Below are 19,782 nucleotides of genomic sequence, written 5' to 3'. Positions count from 1 at the left end.
AATAAATTAGTGCAGGGGTTTTGCTTTCTAGCAACTGTCTTTCCGTGTCCGTCTCTAGCTCGCTCTTACTCCAGCTCCAACAGAGTGTCTAATCCCGGCTGCTTTTGATAAAGGCAACAGGTGATTACATAACAAGGCCCAGATGGGCAATCCACTCACCTGTCGGTCCTGGCACACCCCCGTCCACAGTGATTATTACATTTTAACAGAAGTGTAGATAGAACATGTTGAAACAGAAAATAAGCAGATATTAACAATAAATGAACAAGTAGATTAATAATAATTTTTTACAGTTTCTCCCTCATAGTGTGTAGAAAATAATAGGTGTTTAAATGACATATGTTACTGCATACGTCAGCAGACTAATTAGGAGTCTTTGTTTACTTACTACTAAAAGACAAGTTGTCTAGTATGTTCAACATTTTATTTAAGGACTAAATGACAATAGTAAACATATGTTTCATGTACACTAACCTTTTTTATTACAATAATGACAATTTTTGTGGTCCCCTCTATTTAGAAAAGTATTGACATACAAGTTTGTATGAGTACCAAAATATTGATAGTCTGGAACGTGCACGATTGACTGCTCATCTAAAGTGAGCTGTGTTTTTTGTTGGGCAGGAGTCTGATGCCGTGGCCTTGGAGCTGCAGGAGCTGCAGAAAGAGCAGACAGGTTATGAGCAGCAGCTTGCAGCAGTAGAGCAGGCCACCAAGGCCATCACGGAGCAGATCGACAGCATGGCGTGCACCGTCTCTCAGAACAAGGTAAACAAACATGAGGATGGCATTCTTTCCCCTCATATGTTCAGTCGGTCATCTGAAGATCATCTGTTTAAGTCTTTTTCAACACTTAACCTTCAAGGGCAATATGTAGCCCTCCTGATATAATTAGACTTTTTTTAAAAGTGCTTTTAAGGCTTGTCCCCACGTTACATGTCCAGGTGGAACCAGGAAAGAACTATTCCCATTCAGCCTTTTATCCTCACGTAAATGGTGTTCTGGGTGGTCTGAATACCTCAAATCCCCTTTATTTATACTGCACTGTTAACCATATTTATACTGCACTGTTAAAGGCCTACTAAAATGCAATTTTATTATTTAAACGTGGATAGCAGGTCCATCCTATTTTTCATATTTGATCATTTTGCGATATTGCCATATTTTTGCTGAAAGGATTTAGTAGAGAACATCGACGATAAAGTTTGCAACTTTTGGTCGCTAATAAAAAAGCCTTGCTTGTACCGGAAGTAGCAGACTATGTGCGCGTGACGTCACGGGCTGTGGAGCTACTCACATCTGAATACTGTTTACAATCATGGACACCAGCAGCGAGAGCGATTCGGACCAAGAAAGCGACGATTTCCCCATTAATTTGAGCGAGGATGAAAGATTTGTGGATGAGGAAAGTGAGAGTGAAGGACTAGAAAAAAAAAAGACTATACAGTGGGAGCGATTCAGATGTTATTAGACACATTTACTAGGATAATTCTGGAAAATCCCTTATCTGCTTATTGTGTTACTAGTGTTTTAGTGAGATTATATGGTCGTACCTGTACAACCTGAAGGTTGGCCCCGCACCTTTCTTCAGCACCAGTCGACGGGTGGCGATGCCCATCTCTGCCCTTCGCAAGGGACTCTCTTCGAAACACGATCTTTCGAAATGGTTGCTGCATAATACACTGTACTTTGTGTGTGTGGTCCAATCCAACAGTGTTCGCTTGACCGCTCTGTTGCATAGTAAAGCTTCACCATCATCTTTCGAGAATGTAAACTATGAAACACCAGCTGTGTGTGTGTTGCTCAAGGCGGCCGCAAACCACCACTTTCCACCTACAGCTTTCTTCTTTGACGTCTCCATTATTCATTGAACCATTTGCAAAAGATTCAGCAACACAGATGTCGATAATACTGTGGAATTATGCGATGAAAACAGACGACTTATAGCTGGGAACGGGGCTGGAACAAAATGTCCTCTGCAATGCGTGACGTCACGCGTCATCATACCGCAACGTTTCAACAGGATACTTCGGCGCGAAATTTAAAATTGCAATTTAGTAAACTAACCCGGCCGTATTGGCATGTGTTGCAATGTCAAGATTTCATCATTGATATATAAATTATCAGACTGCGTGGTCGGTGGTTGTGGGTTTCAGTAGGCCTTTAACTTCATTTATACTGCACTGTTAACATTATTTATACTGCACTGTTAACTTTATTTATACTGCACTGTTAACTTTATTTATACTGCACTGTTAACATTATTTATACTGCACTGTTAACTTTATACTGCACTGTTAACTTTATTTATACTGCACTGTTAACATTATTTATACTGCACTGTTAACTTTATTTATACAGGACTGCTAACTTTATTTATACTGCACTGTTAACTTTATACTGCACTGTTAATTTTATTTATACTGCACTGTTAACTTTATCTATACTGCACTGTTAACATTATTTATAGGGCTGCAACTAACGATTGATTTGATAATCGATTAATCTGTCGATTATTACTTCGATTAATCGATTAATAATCGGATAAAAGAGACAAACTACATTTCTATCATTTCCAATACTTTATTTAAAAAAAACAGCATACTGGCACCATGTCCTTTCAACTTGCCAAATAAAACAAGGCAAGTGTTACAAAAATGATTACTTTTTTTTATATATATAGTTCACCATTGTCATGCACAATAGCAATAATTTTGCATTGGGGAATTTCAAACCTGGCTATTACCTAGTCCAACCATTCTGCAATGTTGGATGCTGAATGTCTTTCCTCTAGTGCAGAGGTCGGGAACCTTTTTGGCTGAGAGAGCCATTAAAGAAAAATATTATAAAATGTATTTCCGAGAGAGCCATATAATAATTGTTAACATTGAATACAAATAAATGTGTGCATTTTTAAGTAAGACCAACATTTTAAGAATATAATAAGTATCTTCTTCTTTTTAATGACATTGTTATTCTGAAGCTAATGAATAAAATTGTTCTTACCATTAATGCGACTTCTTGAACAGGAACGGTAGAAAACGTATGGATGGATAAAAATGCATGAAAATGTTTTATATTTTGAACGTTATTTTCAACACTGTGATTATCAGTGGAATTATTCCTTACTTATCGCTGTGTTTTTCAACCACTGTGCCGCGGCACACGCCGTGAGATACAGTCTGGTGTGTCGTGGGAGAGATTATGTAATTTCACCTAATTAGGTTGATCATATTTTTTGCAAACCTGTAACTATAATTAAAAAATTTGCTGTTATTGAGTGTCTGTGCTTTCTAAAGCTCGGCAGAGTAAGCGTGTAATACTCTTCCATATCAGTAGGTGCCAGCAGGTAGCTAATTGTTTTTGTAGATGTCAGGAACATGGTATGTCGTGATCACAATATGCAGGAGGCAGCATGTAGGTAAAAAGGTATCCAACACTTAAGCTAAAAATAAACAAAAGGCGAGTGCTGCCAAGAAAAGGCATTGAAGCAAAACAAAACTAAAACTGAACTGGCTGCAAAGTAAACAAAAACAGAATGATGGACGACAGCAAAGACTTACAGTGTGCGGAGCAGACGTCGTCCACAAAGTACATCCGTACATGGCATGACAATCAACAATGTCCACACAAAGAAGGAGTGCGTGCGCACAACTTAAATAGTCTTGATTGTAAAAACAAAGCAGGTGCGATGAATAGCATTCAAGGAGGACATGAAACTGCTACAGGAAAATACCAACGAAAGAAGAAAAGCCACCAAAATAGGAGCGCAAGTCACACAGGAAAACACCGAAAATACTCAAAATAAGTTACGGCTTGACAGTACACCTACATAGAGACAAGAGCTGTTGCAAGAAATTTTTTTTTGTCAGTATCTGCTACTGAGTTTAATTTTTTTTATGTTTTCTGCTGGTGGTGCGCCTCAGAATTTTTTCAATGAAAAAAATGTGTTTTGGCTCAAAAAAGTTTGAAAAACACTGACTTATCGTGTTAAGCAATGCCAGCTAAGATTTATCTGAGAGCTAGATGCAGTCATCAAAAGACCCACATCTGGCTCTAGAGCCTTAGTTTCCCTATCCCTCCTCTAGTGGCATGGTCGTAAGGCAGATTGACTTCATGTTCCATACGTCTGCAATGTAGTGGCATGTATTCCCAAGGTTGGCTACACCTGTCCACACATCAGTAGTGAGATCAATTTTCCTCTGGATGGCTTTTATGTCAGTCTACACAGCATAGAATGTCCGCTCGTACTTCCTCTCCATCAGTTTGGTAAAATGGTTCCTCAAGGGAAGAGTGTAACCAGGGTTGAGGACATAAATCATTTGTCTAAAACCTTCATCCTCCACCATTGATAGGGGCCTCATGTCAGTTACCAACATATTCAGGATAGCATCAGTCAATGCAGCCGTTTGCCGTGGTGTGCGCACCTTCCTTTGTACCAAGTCTCTAATGCTGGCTTGTTTCTTTCTGAAATGAGAGAAACCATATAATGAACGTACATAGTAGCATCATTTACATGAAACTCAATGCATACCCAGTTGGTTTAATTAATAATTTCTGACATAAAAGACAAATACGCCACCACAAAATAAAAAAACAGCTAAAATAAATAAATGAACATTGGAGTTGCAGAATACACCAATAACAACACAGAAATGTAACTGTTTAGATATTGTACATGTTTCTGTTGTGAATAATAAAATATTCACTTTAGGCTGCCTCTGAATCATAGCATAAAATATTCCAGCACCTTTTTAACGTTTAGTTATACTGAAGCGTCATTCAAATCTAGATAGATTTATATAGCTTTTTGGGGCCCGGCTACATTAATCCATTATGAAACCAACCTGAGATATTTTTGTCCGTTACGTTTATACGTACGTGCGTTTTCTCTCTCAAAACAAAGTCAAATGTGCCGGAGACACATTATCAGCACCGCGTTGCAACAAAGACATAATGTTAACGTTACTCACAAAAAAGCTGAACTTATGAATGCCTGTTTCCACTCAAAACAACACAGAAAATGAAGTCGTCGCACTATCCAAAACATTCCTAACACTCTGAAAGGTAATGCAAAACAGCTGCTGATGCGCTTCCTTAAAAAAAAATCTCCTCGTTAACACAAGATTAAAAACACACAAAGACGGAGACAACGAATCAATGTACTCGGACTATGGGCTTGAAAAATTTACGTACCATGAGTTCTTCCCTTCATCTTCTTCAGGTGCTGCCGAAGCAATGTTGTCCTTTCGTGCCACGCGAAGTCCATACTGCTCGTTTTGCAGGAAATGTCTTCTTTGAAGTCTTTAAAGTAAAGTGTTCCGACACTTTTGACGACTTGTGTCGTATACTTTTCTCCATTGAAGCAATAACCTCGAGATGTTTCTCCGCTGAACTACCCGTACTGTTTCCCTCCGCCATTTCTCGAATGTTTCCAGCAAAGGAGACGGCGTGGTCACGTGAGCTGCACGTGACACATCGTTGGCTGGCTTACTGCCACCTCATGAGACGTGGGCTCGGCACGACGCCGCCCTGGCGCTGTTTTGTAATTATTTGGATTATTGTTTTTCAGTTGTTTGTAAATGTTGCAGTTTATAAATAAAGGTTTAGGGGGGGGAAAAAAAGAGCCCCAGCGCATGTGCATTGCATACATCCAACGAATCGATGACTAAGTTACTCGCCAACTATTTTTATAATCGATTTTAATCGATTAGTGTTTGCAGCCCTAATTATTTATACTGCACTGTTAACTTTATGCTGCACTGTTAACTTTATTTATACTGCACTAACTTTACTTATACTGCTCTGTTAACTTTATTTATACTGCTCTGTTAACTTTATTTATGCTGCACTCTTAACTTTATTTATAATGCACTGTTAACTTTATCTATACTGCACTGTTAACTTTATTTATACTGCACTGTTAACTTTATCTATACTGCACTGTTAACTTTATTTATACTGCACTGTTAACTTTATCTATACTGCACTGTTAACTTTATCTATACTGCACTGTTAATTTATTTATACTGAACTGTTAACTTTATTTATACTGCACTGCTAACTTTATTTATACTGCACTGTTAACTTTATTTATACAGCACTGTTAACTTTATTTATACTACACTGTTAACTTTATTTATACAGTACTGGTAACTTCATTTATACTGCACTGTTAACTTTATACAGCACTGTTAACTTTATGTATACTGCACTGTTAACATTATTTATACTGCACTGTTAACTTTATTTATACTGCACTGCTAACTTTATACAGCACTGTTAACTTTATACTGCACTGCTAACTTTATTTATACTGCACTGCTAACTTTATTTATACAGCACTGTTAACTTTATTTATGCTGCACTGTTAACTTTATTTATACTGCACTGTTAACTTTATTTATACTGCACTGTTAACTTTATACTGCACTGTTAACTTTATTTATACTGCACTGTTAACTTTATTTATACTGCACTGGTAACTTTATACTGCACTGTTAACTTTAGTTATACTGTACTGGTACATTTATTTATACTGCACTGGTAACTTTATTTATACTGCACTGTTAACTTGACTTGCGTGTGCTGTGTTGACTCTGTGTGTGCTGTGTTGACTTGTGTGTGCTGTGTTGACTTGTGTGTGCTGCGTTGACTCTGTGTGTGCTGTGTTGACTTGTGTGTGCTGCGTTGACTCGGTGTGTGCTGCGTTGACTCGGTGTGTGCTGCGTTGACTCGATGTGTGCTGCGTTGACTCGTGTGTGCTGCGTTGACTCGTGTGTGCTGCGTTGACTCGGTGTGTGCTGCGTTGACTCGGTGTGTGGAGTGTTGACTCGGTGTGTGCTGTGTTGCAGGAAGCTGTGCGGAAGGCCCAGGAGGAACTGTCCAAGCAGAAGGAAGCAATCATGGCCCAGTTTAAAGAAATGAAGGTCAGATCTTCCATGGTTGTGTAAAAGAGCAGATGAGATGCTAGTGGAGTAAAGCTCTGCTTGTAAACTATCCAGGTTAAGAGCATGGAGGCCAACAAGATCCGGGAGCAGAACAACGAAGTCCAGCTGAAGATCAAGGAGCTGGAACACAACATCAGCAAACACCACAGAGACAGCCAGAGTGCAGCAGAGGAGGTGAACGTGGAAATGTTCCCCTCCAAGCTTTTAAAGCTGGAACAGCACGCTGACATGACAGTCCCTCATTTCATCTTGCCAGGTGGCTCGCATGCTGCAGGAGCACGACTGGATCCCGGCCGAGCGCCACTTCTTCGGCCAGCCCAACTCTTCCTACGACTTCAAGAGCAACAACCCCCGCGAGGCCGGTCAGCGCCTCAAGAAGCTGCAAGAAACCACCAGCAAGCTGGAGAGGAACGTCAACAAGCGCGCCATGAACATGCTCAACGAGGCGGAGGAGAGGGTGAGGGCACATCACCATTTTATTCCTGCTTAGCAACTACAGCAACCTTTTTATTCCTACTTCTCTACTAGGACAACCATTTTATTCCAGCTTATCAACTACAACAACCATTTTATTCCTGCTGGTACACTATAACAACCATTTTATTTAAGCTTCTCAACTGCAGCAACCATTTTATTCCTACTTCTCAACTATAGCAACCATTTTATTCCAGCTTCTCAACTGCAGCAACCATTTTATTCCTGCTGGTACACTATAACAACCATTTTATTTAAGCTTCTCAACTGCAGCAACCATTTTATTCCTACTTCTCAACTATAGCAACCATTTTATTCAAGCTTCTCAACTGCAGCAACCATTTTATTCCTGCTTCTCAACTATAGCAACCATTTTATTCCAGCTTCTCAACTGCAGCAACCATTTTATTCCTGCTACTCAACTACAACAGCCATTTTATTCCATTTTCTCTACTAATACAACCACTTTATTCCAGTTTATCAACTACAACAACTATTTTATTCCTGCTTCTCAACTACAACAACCATTATATTCCAGCTTCTCAACTAGGACAACCATTTTATTCCTGCTTCTCAACTATTGCAACAATTTTATCCCTGCTTCTCAACTACAGAAACGATTTTATTCCTGCTTCTCAATTAGGACAACCATTTTATTCCTGCTTCTCAATTAGGACAACCATTTTATTCAAACTTCTCAACTCCAACAACCATTTTATTCCATTTTCTGAACTACAACAACCATTATAGTCCAGCTTCTCAACTCCAACAACCATTTATTCCCGCTTCTCAACTACAACAGCCATTTTATTCCCGTTTCTTAACTATAGCAACCATTTTATTCCTGCTTCTCAACTACAACAACCATTGTATTCCATTTGTTTTACTACAACAACCAATTATATTCCAGCTTCTCAACTGCAACAACCATTATATTCCAGCTTCTGAAGTAGGACAACCATTTTATTACTGCTTCTCAACTACAGCAACCATTTTATTTCTGCTTCTCAACTACAACAACCATTTTATTCTCGCTTCTCTATTACAACAATCCTATTATTACCCGCTTCTCAAATACAACAACCATTTTATTCTCGCTTCTCAACTACAACAACCATTTAATTCCAGTTTCTCAGCTACACCAAGCATTGTATTCCCGCTTCTCAATTACAACAACCATTTTATTCCCACTTCTCAACTACAACGAACATTTTATTCCAGCTTTTCAACTACAACCATTTTATTCCATTTTCTCAACTACAACAACCATTTTATTCCATTTTCTCAACTACAACAGCCATTATATTCCAGCTTCTCAACTACAACCATTTTATTCCCGCTTCTCTACTACAACAATCCTTTTATTACCCGCCTCTCAAATACAACAACCATTTTATTCCCGCTTCTCAACTACACCAACCATTTTATTCCAGCTTCTCAACCACAACCATTATATTCCACTTTCTCAACTACAACTATTTTATTCCCGCTTCTCTACTACAACAATCCTTTTATTACCCGCCTCTCAAATACAACAACCATTTTATTCCCGCTTCTCAACTACACCAACCATTTTATTCCAGCTTCTCAACCACAACCATTATATTCCACTTTCTCAACTACAACTATTTTATTCCCGCTTCTCTACTGCAACAATCATTTTATTCCCACTTCTCAACTACAACAACCATTTTATTCCAGCTTCTCAACTAGGACAACCATTTTATTCCTGCTTCTCAACTACAGCAACCATTTTATTCCTTCTTCTCAACTATGACCACCATTTTATTCAAGCTTCTCTACTGCAACAACCATTTTATTCCATTTTCTCAACTACAACAGCCATTATATTCCAGCTTCTCAACTACAACTACCATTTTATTCCCGCTTCTCTACTACAACAATCCTTTTATTACCCGCTTCTCAAATACAACAACCATTTTATTCCCGCTTCTCTACTACAACCATCCTTTTATTACCCGCTTCTCAAATACAACAACCATTTTATTCCCGCCTCTCAACTACAACAACCATTTTATTCCCGCCTCTCAACCACAACAACCATTTTATTCCAGCTTTTCAACTACAACAACCATTGTAATTCCTGCTTCTCAAGTACAACAAACATTTTATTTCAGCTTCTCAACTACAACAACCATTTTATTCCAGCTTCTCAACTACAACAACCATTTTATTCCAGCTTCTCAACTACAACAACTTTTTTTTTCCTGCTTCTCAACTTTAGCAACCATTTTATTCCTGCTTCTCAACTACAACAACCATTTTATTCCAGCTTCTCAACTACAACAACTTTTTTTCCCCTGCTTTTCAACTTTAGCAACCATTTTATTCCTGCTTCACAACTAAAAAAACACTTTATTCCATATTCTCAACTGCAACAACCATTTTATTCCATCTGCTCAACTAGGACAACCATTTTATTCCATATTCTCAACTAGGACAAACATGTTATTCCATCTTCTGGAGGACAATGTCATGTAGACCTGCACATACGTAGTAGTGGTGAGGTTCTGACCTGCTATCAGAATCAGATTTGTGAAGTGTGTTCATGAAGGTGTGTGAGTGACCAGCATGTCGTGTGTGCAGTACAACGACCTGATGAAGAAGAAGAGGATTGTGGAGAGCGACAAGACCAAGATCTTGCAGACCATCGAGGAGCTGGACCAGAAGAAGAACGAGGCTCTCAATTTGGCCTGGCAGAAGGTCAGATCCCTCACCTGTTAAGATCACATGATGCAAACAAGAACACACCTTTCACTGTTTGCTTGTCTTTAAAAACTAACTAACTATTTGCACTATGGCCGTCAGAGAAGAAAAACCTTTAATCAGCTGCGGCGATTTATAAGCCACACGGTTCAAAGCGTAGGAAAAGGGAAGTGGCTCATAGTTTGGAATTTACAGCAATGATTAATGACTTCATCAGTTCCTCTGTGGTACAATATTGCATTTTTATTAAGAAAGATATCTTTGAAATATATATTAATATAAATATGTTTGAAACAAAAGTATATTTTGTCGATATTTTTTCATATTTGGGACAAGCGGTAGAAAGTGGATGGATGGAACTCATTTTGTAGCGTCTTGGTACTATAACAAGGTACAAAGTGAGAAAAACAACAATTAGTGGCTGTAAAAAGGCAACAACATAAGATGGAAGCATTAGACCAGGGGTTCTTAAACTTTTTTACTACAGACGGACCCGGGGCCCACTCTATTATTAACACTGAAATAGTTGTTTTACTTTAGATTTTCCGTTAAAATAGTAATTATATTCCAGTTTAACCTTGACAAATGATATAAAAACATATAAATCACCAAGATGATTATTTATTTAACACATAAAACTTGGGCTGATTACTTAAATAATTCATCTCGTATTTCAAAAGAAGGAGTGGTAGATATTGATTAAAAACAACAAAGTGAAAATGAAAATACAATTTCACCACTTTAGTCATACTTTTTGCACTTGAGAAACTTAAGCTGCAGACTTCCTCTCATTACTGCCACACCTGGTGGAGAAGTGTATTACAGCCTGGCCCTATGGCCAAGAAGGTGTTGGGTGACATGTAGATGTGTGCAGGTCAACAAGGACTTTGGCTCCATCTTCTCCACCCTGCTGCCAGGGGCCACCGCCAAGCTGGCCCCGCCCCAGGGCTGCGGCGTCCTGGAGGGCCTGGAGTTCCGAGTGGCCCTGGGCAACACTTGGAAGGAGAACCTGTCTGAGCTCAGCGGGGGTCAGAGGTTGGCGGGGTTTGATTTTGATGAATGTGTTGTGGTGAAGCCCCCCCCCAGTGAGTCACATGACCTTGTGTTGAAGGTCCCTGGTGGCCCTGTCCCTCATCCTGGCCATGCTGCTCTTCAAACCTGCACCCATCTACATCCTTGACGAGGTGGACGCCGCCCTGGACCTCTCACACACCCAGAACATAGGGCAGATGCTGCGCACACACTTCACGCACTCACAGGTGGGTCACACACACCTAGAACATATGGCACATTCTGTACACACGCACACACTCTTCACTCACAGGTGTGTGTCACACACACACTTCAGACTCTCAGTTGTGCCACACAGATCCTGATAGTCTGATACATATTTTAAATAAAGCCGATACGATATAAAAAAGGCTGATACTGATTAAAAATAAGACCAATACCGACAAAAAAGAATAATACTAATAAAAACAACAGGGAATGATTTTTGAAAAAGGCAAATACTGATTTGAAAAAAAAAAAAAATCTAGTTTTAAAAAGTCTGATACATATTTTAATAAAGCCGACGTGATATAAAAAAAGACTGATACGAATAAAAAACAAGAGAACGATTAAAAAAAAAAAAGGCCAATACTGATTTAAAAAAATACAGATGCTGCTTTTAAAGCCTGATACATATTTTAAAAAAGCAGATACAGATGAAAAATATGATCAAAGCAGATAAAAGGCTGATATGATATAAAAAAAGGGAGATACTTATCAAAAATAAGACCAATACTGATACAAAAGACATACGATTTAAAAAAAAAAAAAAAAAAAGGCCAATATTGATCAAAAATACGACCAATACAATACAAAAAAGGCTGATACTGATAAAAACAACAAAAGATTTTAATAAAAGGACGATACTGCTAAAAAAGAAAAAAGGTTGATACCGATAAAGTTGCCCATACTGATTATTCCCTAATGGCTGCTCCGGCAGTTTGTGGTGGTATCTCTGAAGGACGGCATGTTCACCAACGCCAACGTGCTCTTCAAGACCAAGTTTGTGGACGGCATGTCGACCGTGACACGCAGCGCCCTCAGCAACCTGCCCCACAAGACCCAGACTCATGACCAGGTCTGCTCCAAGAGGATCAAGTAGACCTTCAACTTTTGTATCATACTTGTTTTTATTAGGTTGCTACTTTCGTGACTTTTAAATACTGCTTTTATTATTTTATTCAATAAATTTTGTTATGAAAACATTGAAGTATTTCCTGTAGTCTTCAACTTGTCACCGCGCTTGACTTTGAAAATGTGCATCCTACCTTCCTCTTGTCACCACTTGACTTACTGACTTTGCCTCCCTGATGTCATCAAGGACTGAAATAATGGATGTTGAATTTATTTGAATTCCAACAAATAAAACATGACAAGTTACAAGTTTGAAGTGTGGCCAAAAGTTGTGTTGCTGGTTATCTTGCAGACCAACACAAATGATCCAGGGTGGAAGTCCATATTGAGCAAAGTCCACAAACAGTAAATTACATTTATTAATATTCTTTGATAAAGACTAGAAAAGAGTTGTTAGCATGTCAGGGTTGACTCTGGATGTGTCGACGCAGCTCCTGGGCTTTGTCCTTCAGGTCTGCTCTGCTGTCTGCCTGCAGGCTGGACAAAGATCTCTGCAGCTGCTCACGACTTCTGGCAGACACACACTCCCACTGCTCGCTCTCTGTGGACACACAACATGTCAAACACACACTCCCACTGCTCGCTCTCTGTGGACACACAACATGTCAAACACACACTCCCACTGGTCGCTCTCTGTGGACACACAACATGTCAGACACACACTCCCACTGCTCGCTCTCTGTGGACACGATATGTCAGACACACACTCCCACTGCTCGCTCTCTGTGGACACACAACATGTCAGACACACACTCCCACTGCTCGCTCTCTGTGGACACACAACATGTCAGACACACTCCCACTGCTCGCTCTCTGTGGACACACAACATGTCAAACACACACTCCCACTGCTCGCTCTCTGTGGACACACAACATGTCAGACACACTCCCACTGCTCGCTCTCTGTGGACACACAACATGTCAAACACACACTCCCACTGCTCGCTCTCTGTGGACACACAACATGTCAGACACACTCCCACTGCTCGCTCTCTGTGGACACACAACATGTCAGACACACTCCCACTGCTCGCTCTCTGTGGACACAACATGTCAAACACACACTCCCACTGCTCGCTCTCTGTGGACACGATATGTCAGACACACACTCCCACTGCTCGCTCTCTGTGGACACACAACATGTCAGACACACATTCCCACTGCTCGCTCTCTGTGGACACACAACATGTCAGACACACTCCCACTGCTCGCTCTCTGTGGACACACAACATGTCAAACACACACTCCCACTGCTCGCTCTCTGTGGACACACAACATGTCAGACACACTCCCACTGCTCGCTCTCTGTGGACACACAACATGTCAGACACACTCCCACTGCTCGCTCTCTGTGGACACAACATGTCAGACACACTCCCACTGCTCGCTCTCTGTGGACACACAACATGTCAGACACACTCCCACTGCTCGCTCTCTGTGGACACACAACATGTCAAACACACACTCCCACTGCTCGCTCTCTGTGGACACACAACATGTCAGACACACACTCCCACTGCTCGCTCTCTGTGGACACGATATGTCAGACACACACTCCCACTGCTCGCTCTCTGTGGACACACAACATGTCAGACACACTCCCACTGCTCGCTCTCTGTGGACACACAACATGTCAGACACACACTCCCACTGCTCGCTCTCTGTGGACACGATATGTCAGACACACACCTCCACTGCTCGCTCTCTGTGGACACACAACATGTCAAACACATTCCCACTGCTCGCTCTCTGTGGACACACAACATGTCAGACACACTCCCACTGCTCGCTCTCTGTGGACACACAACATGTCAGACACACTCCCACTGCTCGCTCTCTGTGGACACAACATGTCAAACACACACTCCCACTGCTCGCTCTCTGTGGACACACATGTCAGACACACTCCCACTGCTCGCTCTCTGTGGACACACAACATGTCAGACACACTCCCACTGCTCGCTCTCTGTGGACACACAACATGTCAGACACACTCCCACTGCTCGCTCTCTGTGGACACACAAGATGTCAGACACACTCCCACTGCTCGCTCTCTGTGGACAAACAACATGTCAGACACACTCCCACTGCTCGCTCTCTGTGGACAAACAACATGTCAGACACACACTCCCACTGCTCGCTCTCTGTGGACAAACAACATGTCGGACACACACTCCCACTGCTCGCTCTCTGTGGACAAACAACATGTCAGACACACACTCCCACTGCTCGCTCTCTGTGGACACACAAGATGTCAGACACACACTCCCACTGCTCGCTCTCTGTGGACACACAACATGTCAGACACACACACTCCCACTGCTCGCTCTCTGTGGACACACAAGATGTCAGACACACACTACCACTGCTCGCTCTCTGTGGACACACAACATGTCAGACACACACTCCCACTGCTCGCTCTCTGTGGACACACAACATGTCAGACACACGCTCTCTGTGGACACACAACATGTCAGACACACTCCCACTGCTCGCTCTCTGTTGACACACAACATGTCAGACACACACACTCCCACTGCTCGCTCTCTGTGGACACACAAGATGTCAGACACACACTCCCACTGCTCGCTCTCTGTGGACACACAAGATGTCAGACACACACTCCCACTGCTCGCTCTCTGTGGACACACAAGATGTCAGACACACACTCCCACTGCTCGCTCTCTCTGGACACACAAGATGTCAGACACACATTCCCACTGCTCGCTCTCTGTGGACACACAAGATGTCAGACACACTCCCACTGCTCGCTCTCTGTGGACACACAACATGTCACACACTCCCACTGCTCGCTCTCTGTGGACACACAACATGTCAGACACACTCCCACTTCTCGCTCTCTGTGGACACACATGTCAGACACACTCCCACTGCTCGCTCTCTGTGGACACACAACATATTAGACACACACTCCCACTGCTCGCTCTCTGTGGACACACAACATGTCAGACACACGCTCTCTGTGGACACACAACATGTCAGACACACTCCCACTGCTCGCTCTCTGTTGACACACAACATGTCAGACACACACACTCCCACTGCTCGCTCTCTGTGGACACACAAGATGTCAGACACACACTCCCACTGCTCGCTCTCTGTGGACACACAAGATGTCAGACACACACTCCCACTGCCCGCTCTCTGTGGACACACAAGATGTCAGACACACACTCCCACTGCTCGCTCTCTCTGGACACACAAGATGTCAGACACACATTCCCACTGCTCGCTCTCTGTGGACACACAAGATGTCAGACACACACTCCCACTACTCGCTCTCTGTGGACACACAAAATGTCAGACACACATTCCCACTGCTCGCTCTCTGTGGACACACAAGATGTCAGACACACACTCCCACTGCTCGCTCTCTGTGGACACACAACATGTCAGACACACGCTCTCTGTGGACACACAACATGTCAGACACACTCCCACTGCTCGCTCTCTGTGGACACACAACATGTCAGACACACACTCCCACTGCTCGCTCTCTGTGGACACACAAAATGTCAGACACACATTCCCACTGCTCGCTCTCTGTGGACACACAAGATGTCAGACACACACTCCCACTGCTCGCTCTCTGTGGACACACAAGATGTCAGACACACACTCCCACTGCTCGCTCTCTGTGGACACACAACATGTCAGACACACACACCCACTGCTCGCTCTCTGTGGACATACAAGATGTCAGACACACTCCCACTGCTCGCTCTCTGTGGACACACAAGATGTCAGACACACACACCCACTGCTCGCTCTCTGTGGACACACAAGATGTCAGACACACGCTCGCTCTCTGTGGACACACAACATGTCAGACACACACTCCCACTGCTCGCTCTCTGTGGACACACAAAATGTCAGACACACATTCCCACTGCTCGCTCTCTGTGGACACACAAGATGTCAGACACACACTCCCACTGCTCGCTCTCTGTGGACACACAAGATGTCAGACACACACTCCCACTGCTCGCTCTCTGTGGACACACGAGATGTCAGACACACACTCCCACTGCTCGCTCTCTGTGGACACACAACATGTCAGACACACTCCCACTGCTCGCTCTCTGTGGACACACAACATGTCAGACACACTCCCACTGCTCGCTCTCTGTGGACACACAACATGTCAGACACACTCCCACTGCTCGCTCTCTGTGGACACACAACATGTCAGACACACTCCCACTGCTCGCTCTCTGTGGACACACACAACACTTCACATTCTGATCAACATCACACACTTACAGTGTGTGTTCATCAAGTTGTTGAGTGTTGAAGACAAGTTGTTACCTCCACTACTATTGTGTTGTTGTGAGTTGAAGACAAGTGGTTACCTCCACTACTATTGTGTTGTCGTGTGTTGATGACAAGTTGTTACCTCCACTACTATTGTGTTGTGTGTTGAAGACAAGGTGTTGCCTCCACTACTATTGTGTTGTTGTGTGTTGAAGACAAGTTGTTAACTCCACTACTATTGTGGTGTTGTGTGTTGAAGACAAGTTGTTACCTCCACTACTATTGTGTTGTTGTGTGTTGAAGACAAGTTGTTACCTCCAGTTCTCTTCACGATGAGTTCCACCACTGAAAGAGCTTCTGTCCTCACAGACGAGTAACTTTTGTTTTCTGCTCAAAGACAACAACAGAAAAGGGAATGGATGTTGTACTTGAAGTAGCAGCACCAATAATATGTGTATATATACACACATATATATATATATATATAAATACTTATATATATGTACACATACATATATATACACACACATACATATATATGTATGTATATATATATATATATATGTATATATATACACACACATACATATATATGTATATATATATATATATATATATACAGAGCGGCCAAAAAGTATTTAGTCAGCCACAGATTGTGCAAGTTCTCCCACTTAAAACGATCAATCAATCAATGTTTACTTATATAGCCCTAAATCACTAGTGTCTTAAAGGGCTGGACAAACCACTACGACATGAGGTCTTTAATTTTTATCATAGGTACACTTGAACTGTGAGAGACAGAATGTGAAAAAAAATCCAGGAATTCACTTTGTAGGAATTTTAAAGAATTTATTTGTAAATTATGGTGGAAAATAAGTATTTAGTCAACCATTCAAATCTCTCACTGATGGAAGGAGGTTTTGGCTCAAAATCTCCCGATACATGGCCCCATTCATTCTTTCCTTAACACGGATCAATCGTCCTGTCCCCTTAGCAGAAAAACAGCCCCAAAGCATGATGTTTCCACCCCCATGCTTCACAGTAGGTATGGTGTTTTTGGGATGCAACTCAGTATTCTTCTTACTCCAAACAGGACAAGTTCAGTTTAGACCAAAAAGTTCTATTTTGGGTTCATCTGACCACATGACATTCTCCCAATTATCTGCTGTATCATCCATGTATCCATTTTGGTATAAAATCAACTCGTCGTGTTTGGAGGAAGAAGAATACTGAGTTGCATCCCAAGAACACCATACCTACTGTGAAGCATGGGGTGGAAACATCATGCTTTGAGGCTGTTTTTCTGCTAAGGGGACGATTGATTCGTGTTAAGGAAAGAATGAATGGGGCCATGTATCGTGAGATTTTGAGCCAAAACCTCCTTCCATCAGTAAGAGCTTTGAATGGTTGACCAAATACTTATTTTCCACCATAATTTACAAATTCCTTAAAATTTCTACAATGTGAATTCCTGGATTTTTCTTTCACATTCTGTCTCTCACAGTGGAAGTGTACCTATGATGAAAATTACAGACCTCTGTCATCATTTTAAGCGGGAGAACTTGCACAATCGGTGGCTGACTAAATACTTTTTGGCCCCATTGTATGTATGTATGTATGTACACACATGATACTTTTGGCTTTTGACCAAATTATTTTATCCTAATGTCATCATCATCATTTCTTTGTATTTAGGGCCCCCAAGCCTCTGAGTTTGGACACTACAGTGATGATGATGTTTACCTAAAGGATGAAAGTGTTGATGTTGTTTACCTAATGGATGAGTGAGAGCAGCACAAGTGTGTGTCAAGATGGCCGACAGGTTGCTCATGTCACTGTTGTCCTTCTCCAACAACAATAATCTGCAGAAAGAAAACAAGTCACACACTAAATATGCAGTAAATACAACAATAATCTCTAAATAAGTCCCAGACTAATAAATACAACAGTAATGTGTAGAGAAGAACAAGTCACACAGTAATAAACAACAGTAATGTGTGGAGAATAACAAGTCACACAGTAATAAACAACAGTAATGTGTAAGGAAGAACAAGTCACACAGTAATAAACACAACAGTAATGTGTGGAGAAGAACATGTGACACAGTAATAAACAACAGTAATGTGTGGAGAAGAACATGTGACACAGTAATAAACAACAGTAATGTGTAGAGAAGAACAAGCCCCAGACTAATAAATACAACAGTAATGTGTAGAGAAGAACAAGTCACACACTAATAAATACAACAGTAATGTGTAGAGAAGAACAAGTCACACACTAATAAATACAACAGTAATGTGTAGAGAAGAACAAGTCACACACTAATAAATACAACAGTTTTTTGTATTGAAAAACAAGTCACACAGTAATAAATACAACAGTTATTTGTAGAGAAGAACAGGTCACACAGTAATAAATACAACAATAATATGTAGAGAAGAACAAGTCTTACTTGGTGAAGTAGGCCTTCATGCAGCGCAGAGCAGCTAGCTGGACCTTCCAGGTGCTCAGCTTCAACTTGTCACACATCAGGCTGCACACCTCCACCTGGAAGCGGGCTGCACAAACACAACATTGTTGTTACAAGCACTCCCAGCAGGGGGTCCAGAAAGCAGGTGAAGGGGGGGAGGATGTCAAATAAAGACAACTTCAGCCTTCAGAGAGAGAGAGAGAGGCAAGTCAGCTAATAAGAGTACACTATTGTGATTTGAAAACAACCAAAAAGCAGCAACAACACTCCATCTACATGTGGTGACCTGAATATGAACAAGTATTAGCCAAAAATAGTCTCTGACACAGAGACTATTTTTAGCAAGCTAACTAGCTTATGCTACTATATTGACAAGTTGAGCTGCTGCATGGCCTCTGAGTTGGTAAAAGTTAATTTCTATATGATAAACCGTGCCTCTCACCTGGATTGTAGAAGGTTGTGGACATAAACCCACAAGTTGGCCAACTTTGACATCCAACTTAAGACCCGGAGATGGCCAGAAAGACAAAAAGACCCTTGTTTTTTAACCCAATGAGAGGATGATGATGATGATGAAATGTTCATGTAAAGGGGAACATATAAACATCCCATCAATCTTTATCCCAGTGAGAGCCAACATTATACTGTAAGTGATAGTTTTATTATGTTTTTTATATCTTGTTTAGCACTTACTGCTACATG

At 41.5% G+C, this 19,782-nt stretch overlaps 2 protein-coding genes across 4 annotated transcripts in view; one reads left to right on the top strand and one right to left on the bottom strand.

The window, feature by feature from the left end:
* Nucleotides 1–12,404, top strand: part of smc2 (structural maintenance of chromosomes 2) — a 38,375-nt gene extending 25,971 nt beyond the window's left edge. Inside the window, exons 18-25 of the mRNA XM_061905598.1 lie at nucleotides 625–768; nucleotides 6,855–6,929; nucleotides 7,005–7,124; nucleotides 7,207–7,407; nucleotides 10,032–10,148; nucleotides 11,026–11,186; nucleotides 11,263–11,410; nucleotides 12,142–12,404. Of these exons, the coding sequence (XP_061761582.1) occupies nucleotides 625–768; nucleotides 6,855–6,929; nucleotides 7,005–7,124; nucleotides 7,207–7,407; nucleotides 10,032–10,148; nucleotides 11,026–11,186; nucleotides 11,263–11,410; nucleotides 12,142–12,303 (1,128 nt within the window). The 3' untranslated portion in view covers nucleotides 12,304–12,404. The remainder of the gene's footprint in view (nucleotides 1–624; nucleotides 769–6,854; nucleotides 6,930–7,004; nucleotides 7,125–7,206; nucleotides 7,408–10,031; nucleotides 10,149–11,025; nucleotides 11,187–11,262; nucleotides 11,411–12,141) is intronic.
* A 126-nt stretch (nucleotides 12,405–12,530) lies between these two features.
* The window catches only part of ecpas (Ecm29 proteasome adaptor and scaffold), a 73,327-nt gene continuing 66,075 nt past the window's right edge, over nucleotides 12,531–19,782 (bottom strand). The window contains exons 45-48 of one of the 3 annotated variants that reach the window (XM_061905564.1): nucleotides 19,063–19,168; nucleotides 18,384–18,472; nucleotides 16,926–16,997; nucleotides 12,531–12,876 (exon numbers count right to left, since the gene is read on the bottom strand). In XM_061905564.1, coding sequence (XP_061761548.1) covers nucleotides 12,737–12,876; nucleotides 16,926–16,997; nucleotides 18,384–18,472; nucleotides 19,063–19,168 — 407 coding nt within the window. In that variant the 3' untranslated portion in view covers nucleotides 12,531–12,736. Of the gene's footprint in view, nucleotides 12,877–15,457; nucleotides 15,547–16,305; nucleotides 16,395–16,925; nucleotides 16,998–18,383; nucleotides 18,473–19,062; nucleotides 19,169–19,782 lie in introns of those variants that run through there. The other 2 variants (XM_061905573.1, XM_061905584.1) reach the window with 2 other exon arrangements.

The sequence above is a fragment of the Nerophis ophidion genome, linkage group LG01 (genome assembly GCF_033978795.1).
Source record: "Nerophis ophidion isolate RoL-2023_Sa linkage group LG01, RoL_Noph_v1.0, whole genome shotgun sequence".
Taxonomy (NCBI): Eukaryota; Metazoa; Chordata; class Actinopteri; order Syngnathiformes; family Syngnathidae; genus Nerophis; species Nerophis ophidion.
Note: the sequence above shows the minus strand (reverse complement) of the source record. Positions and strands in the feature narration are given on the sequence as shown.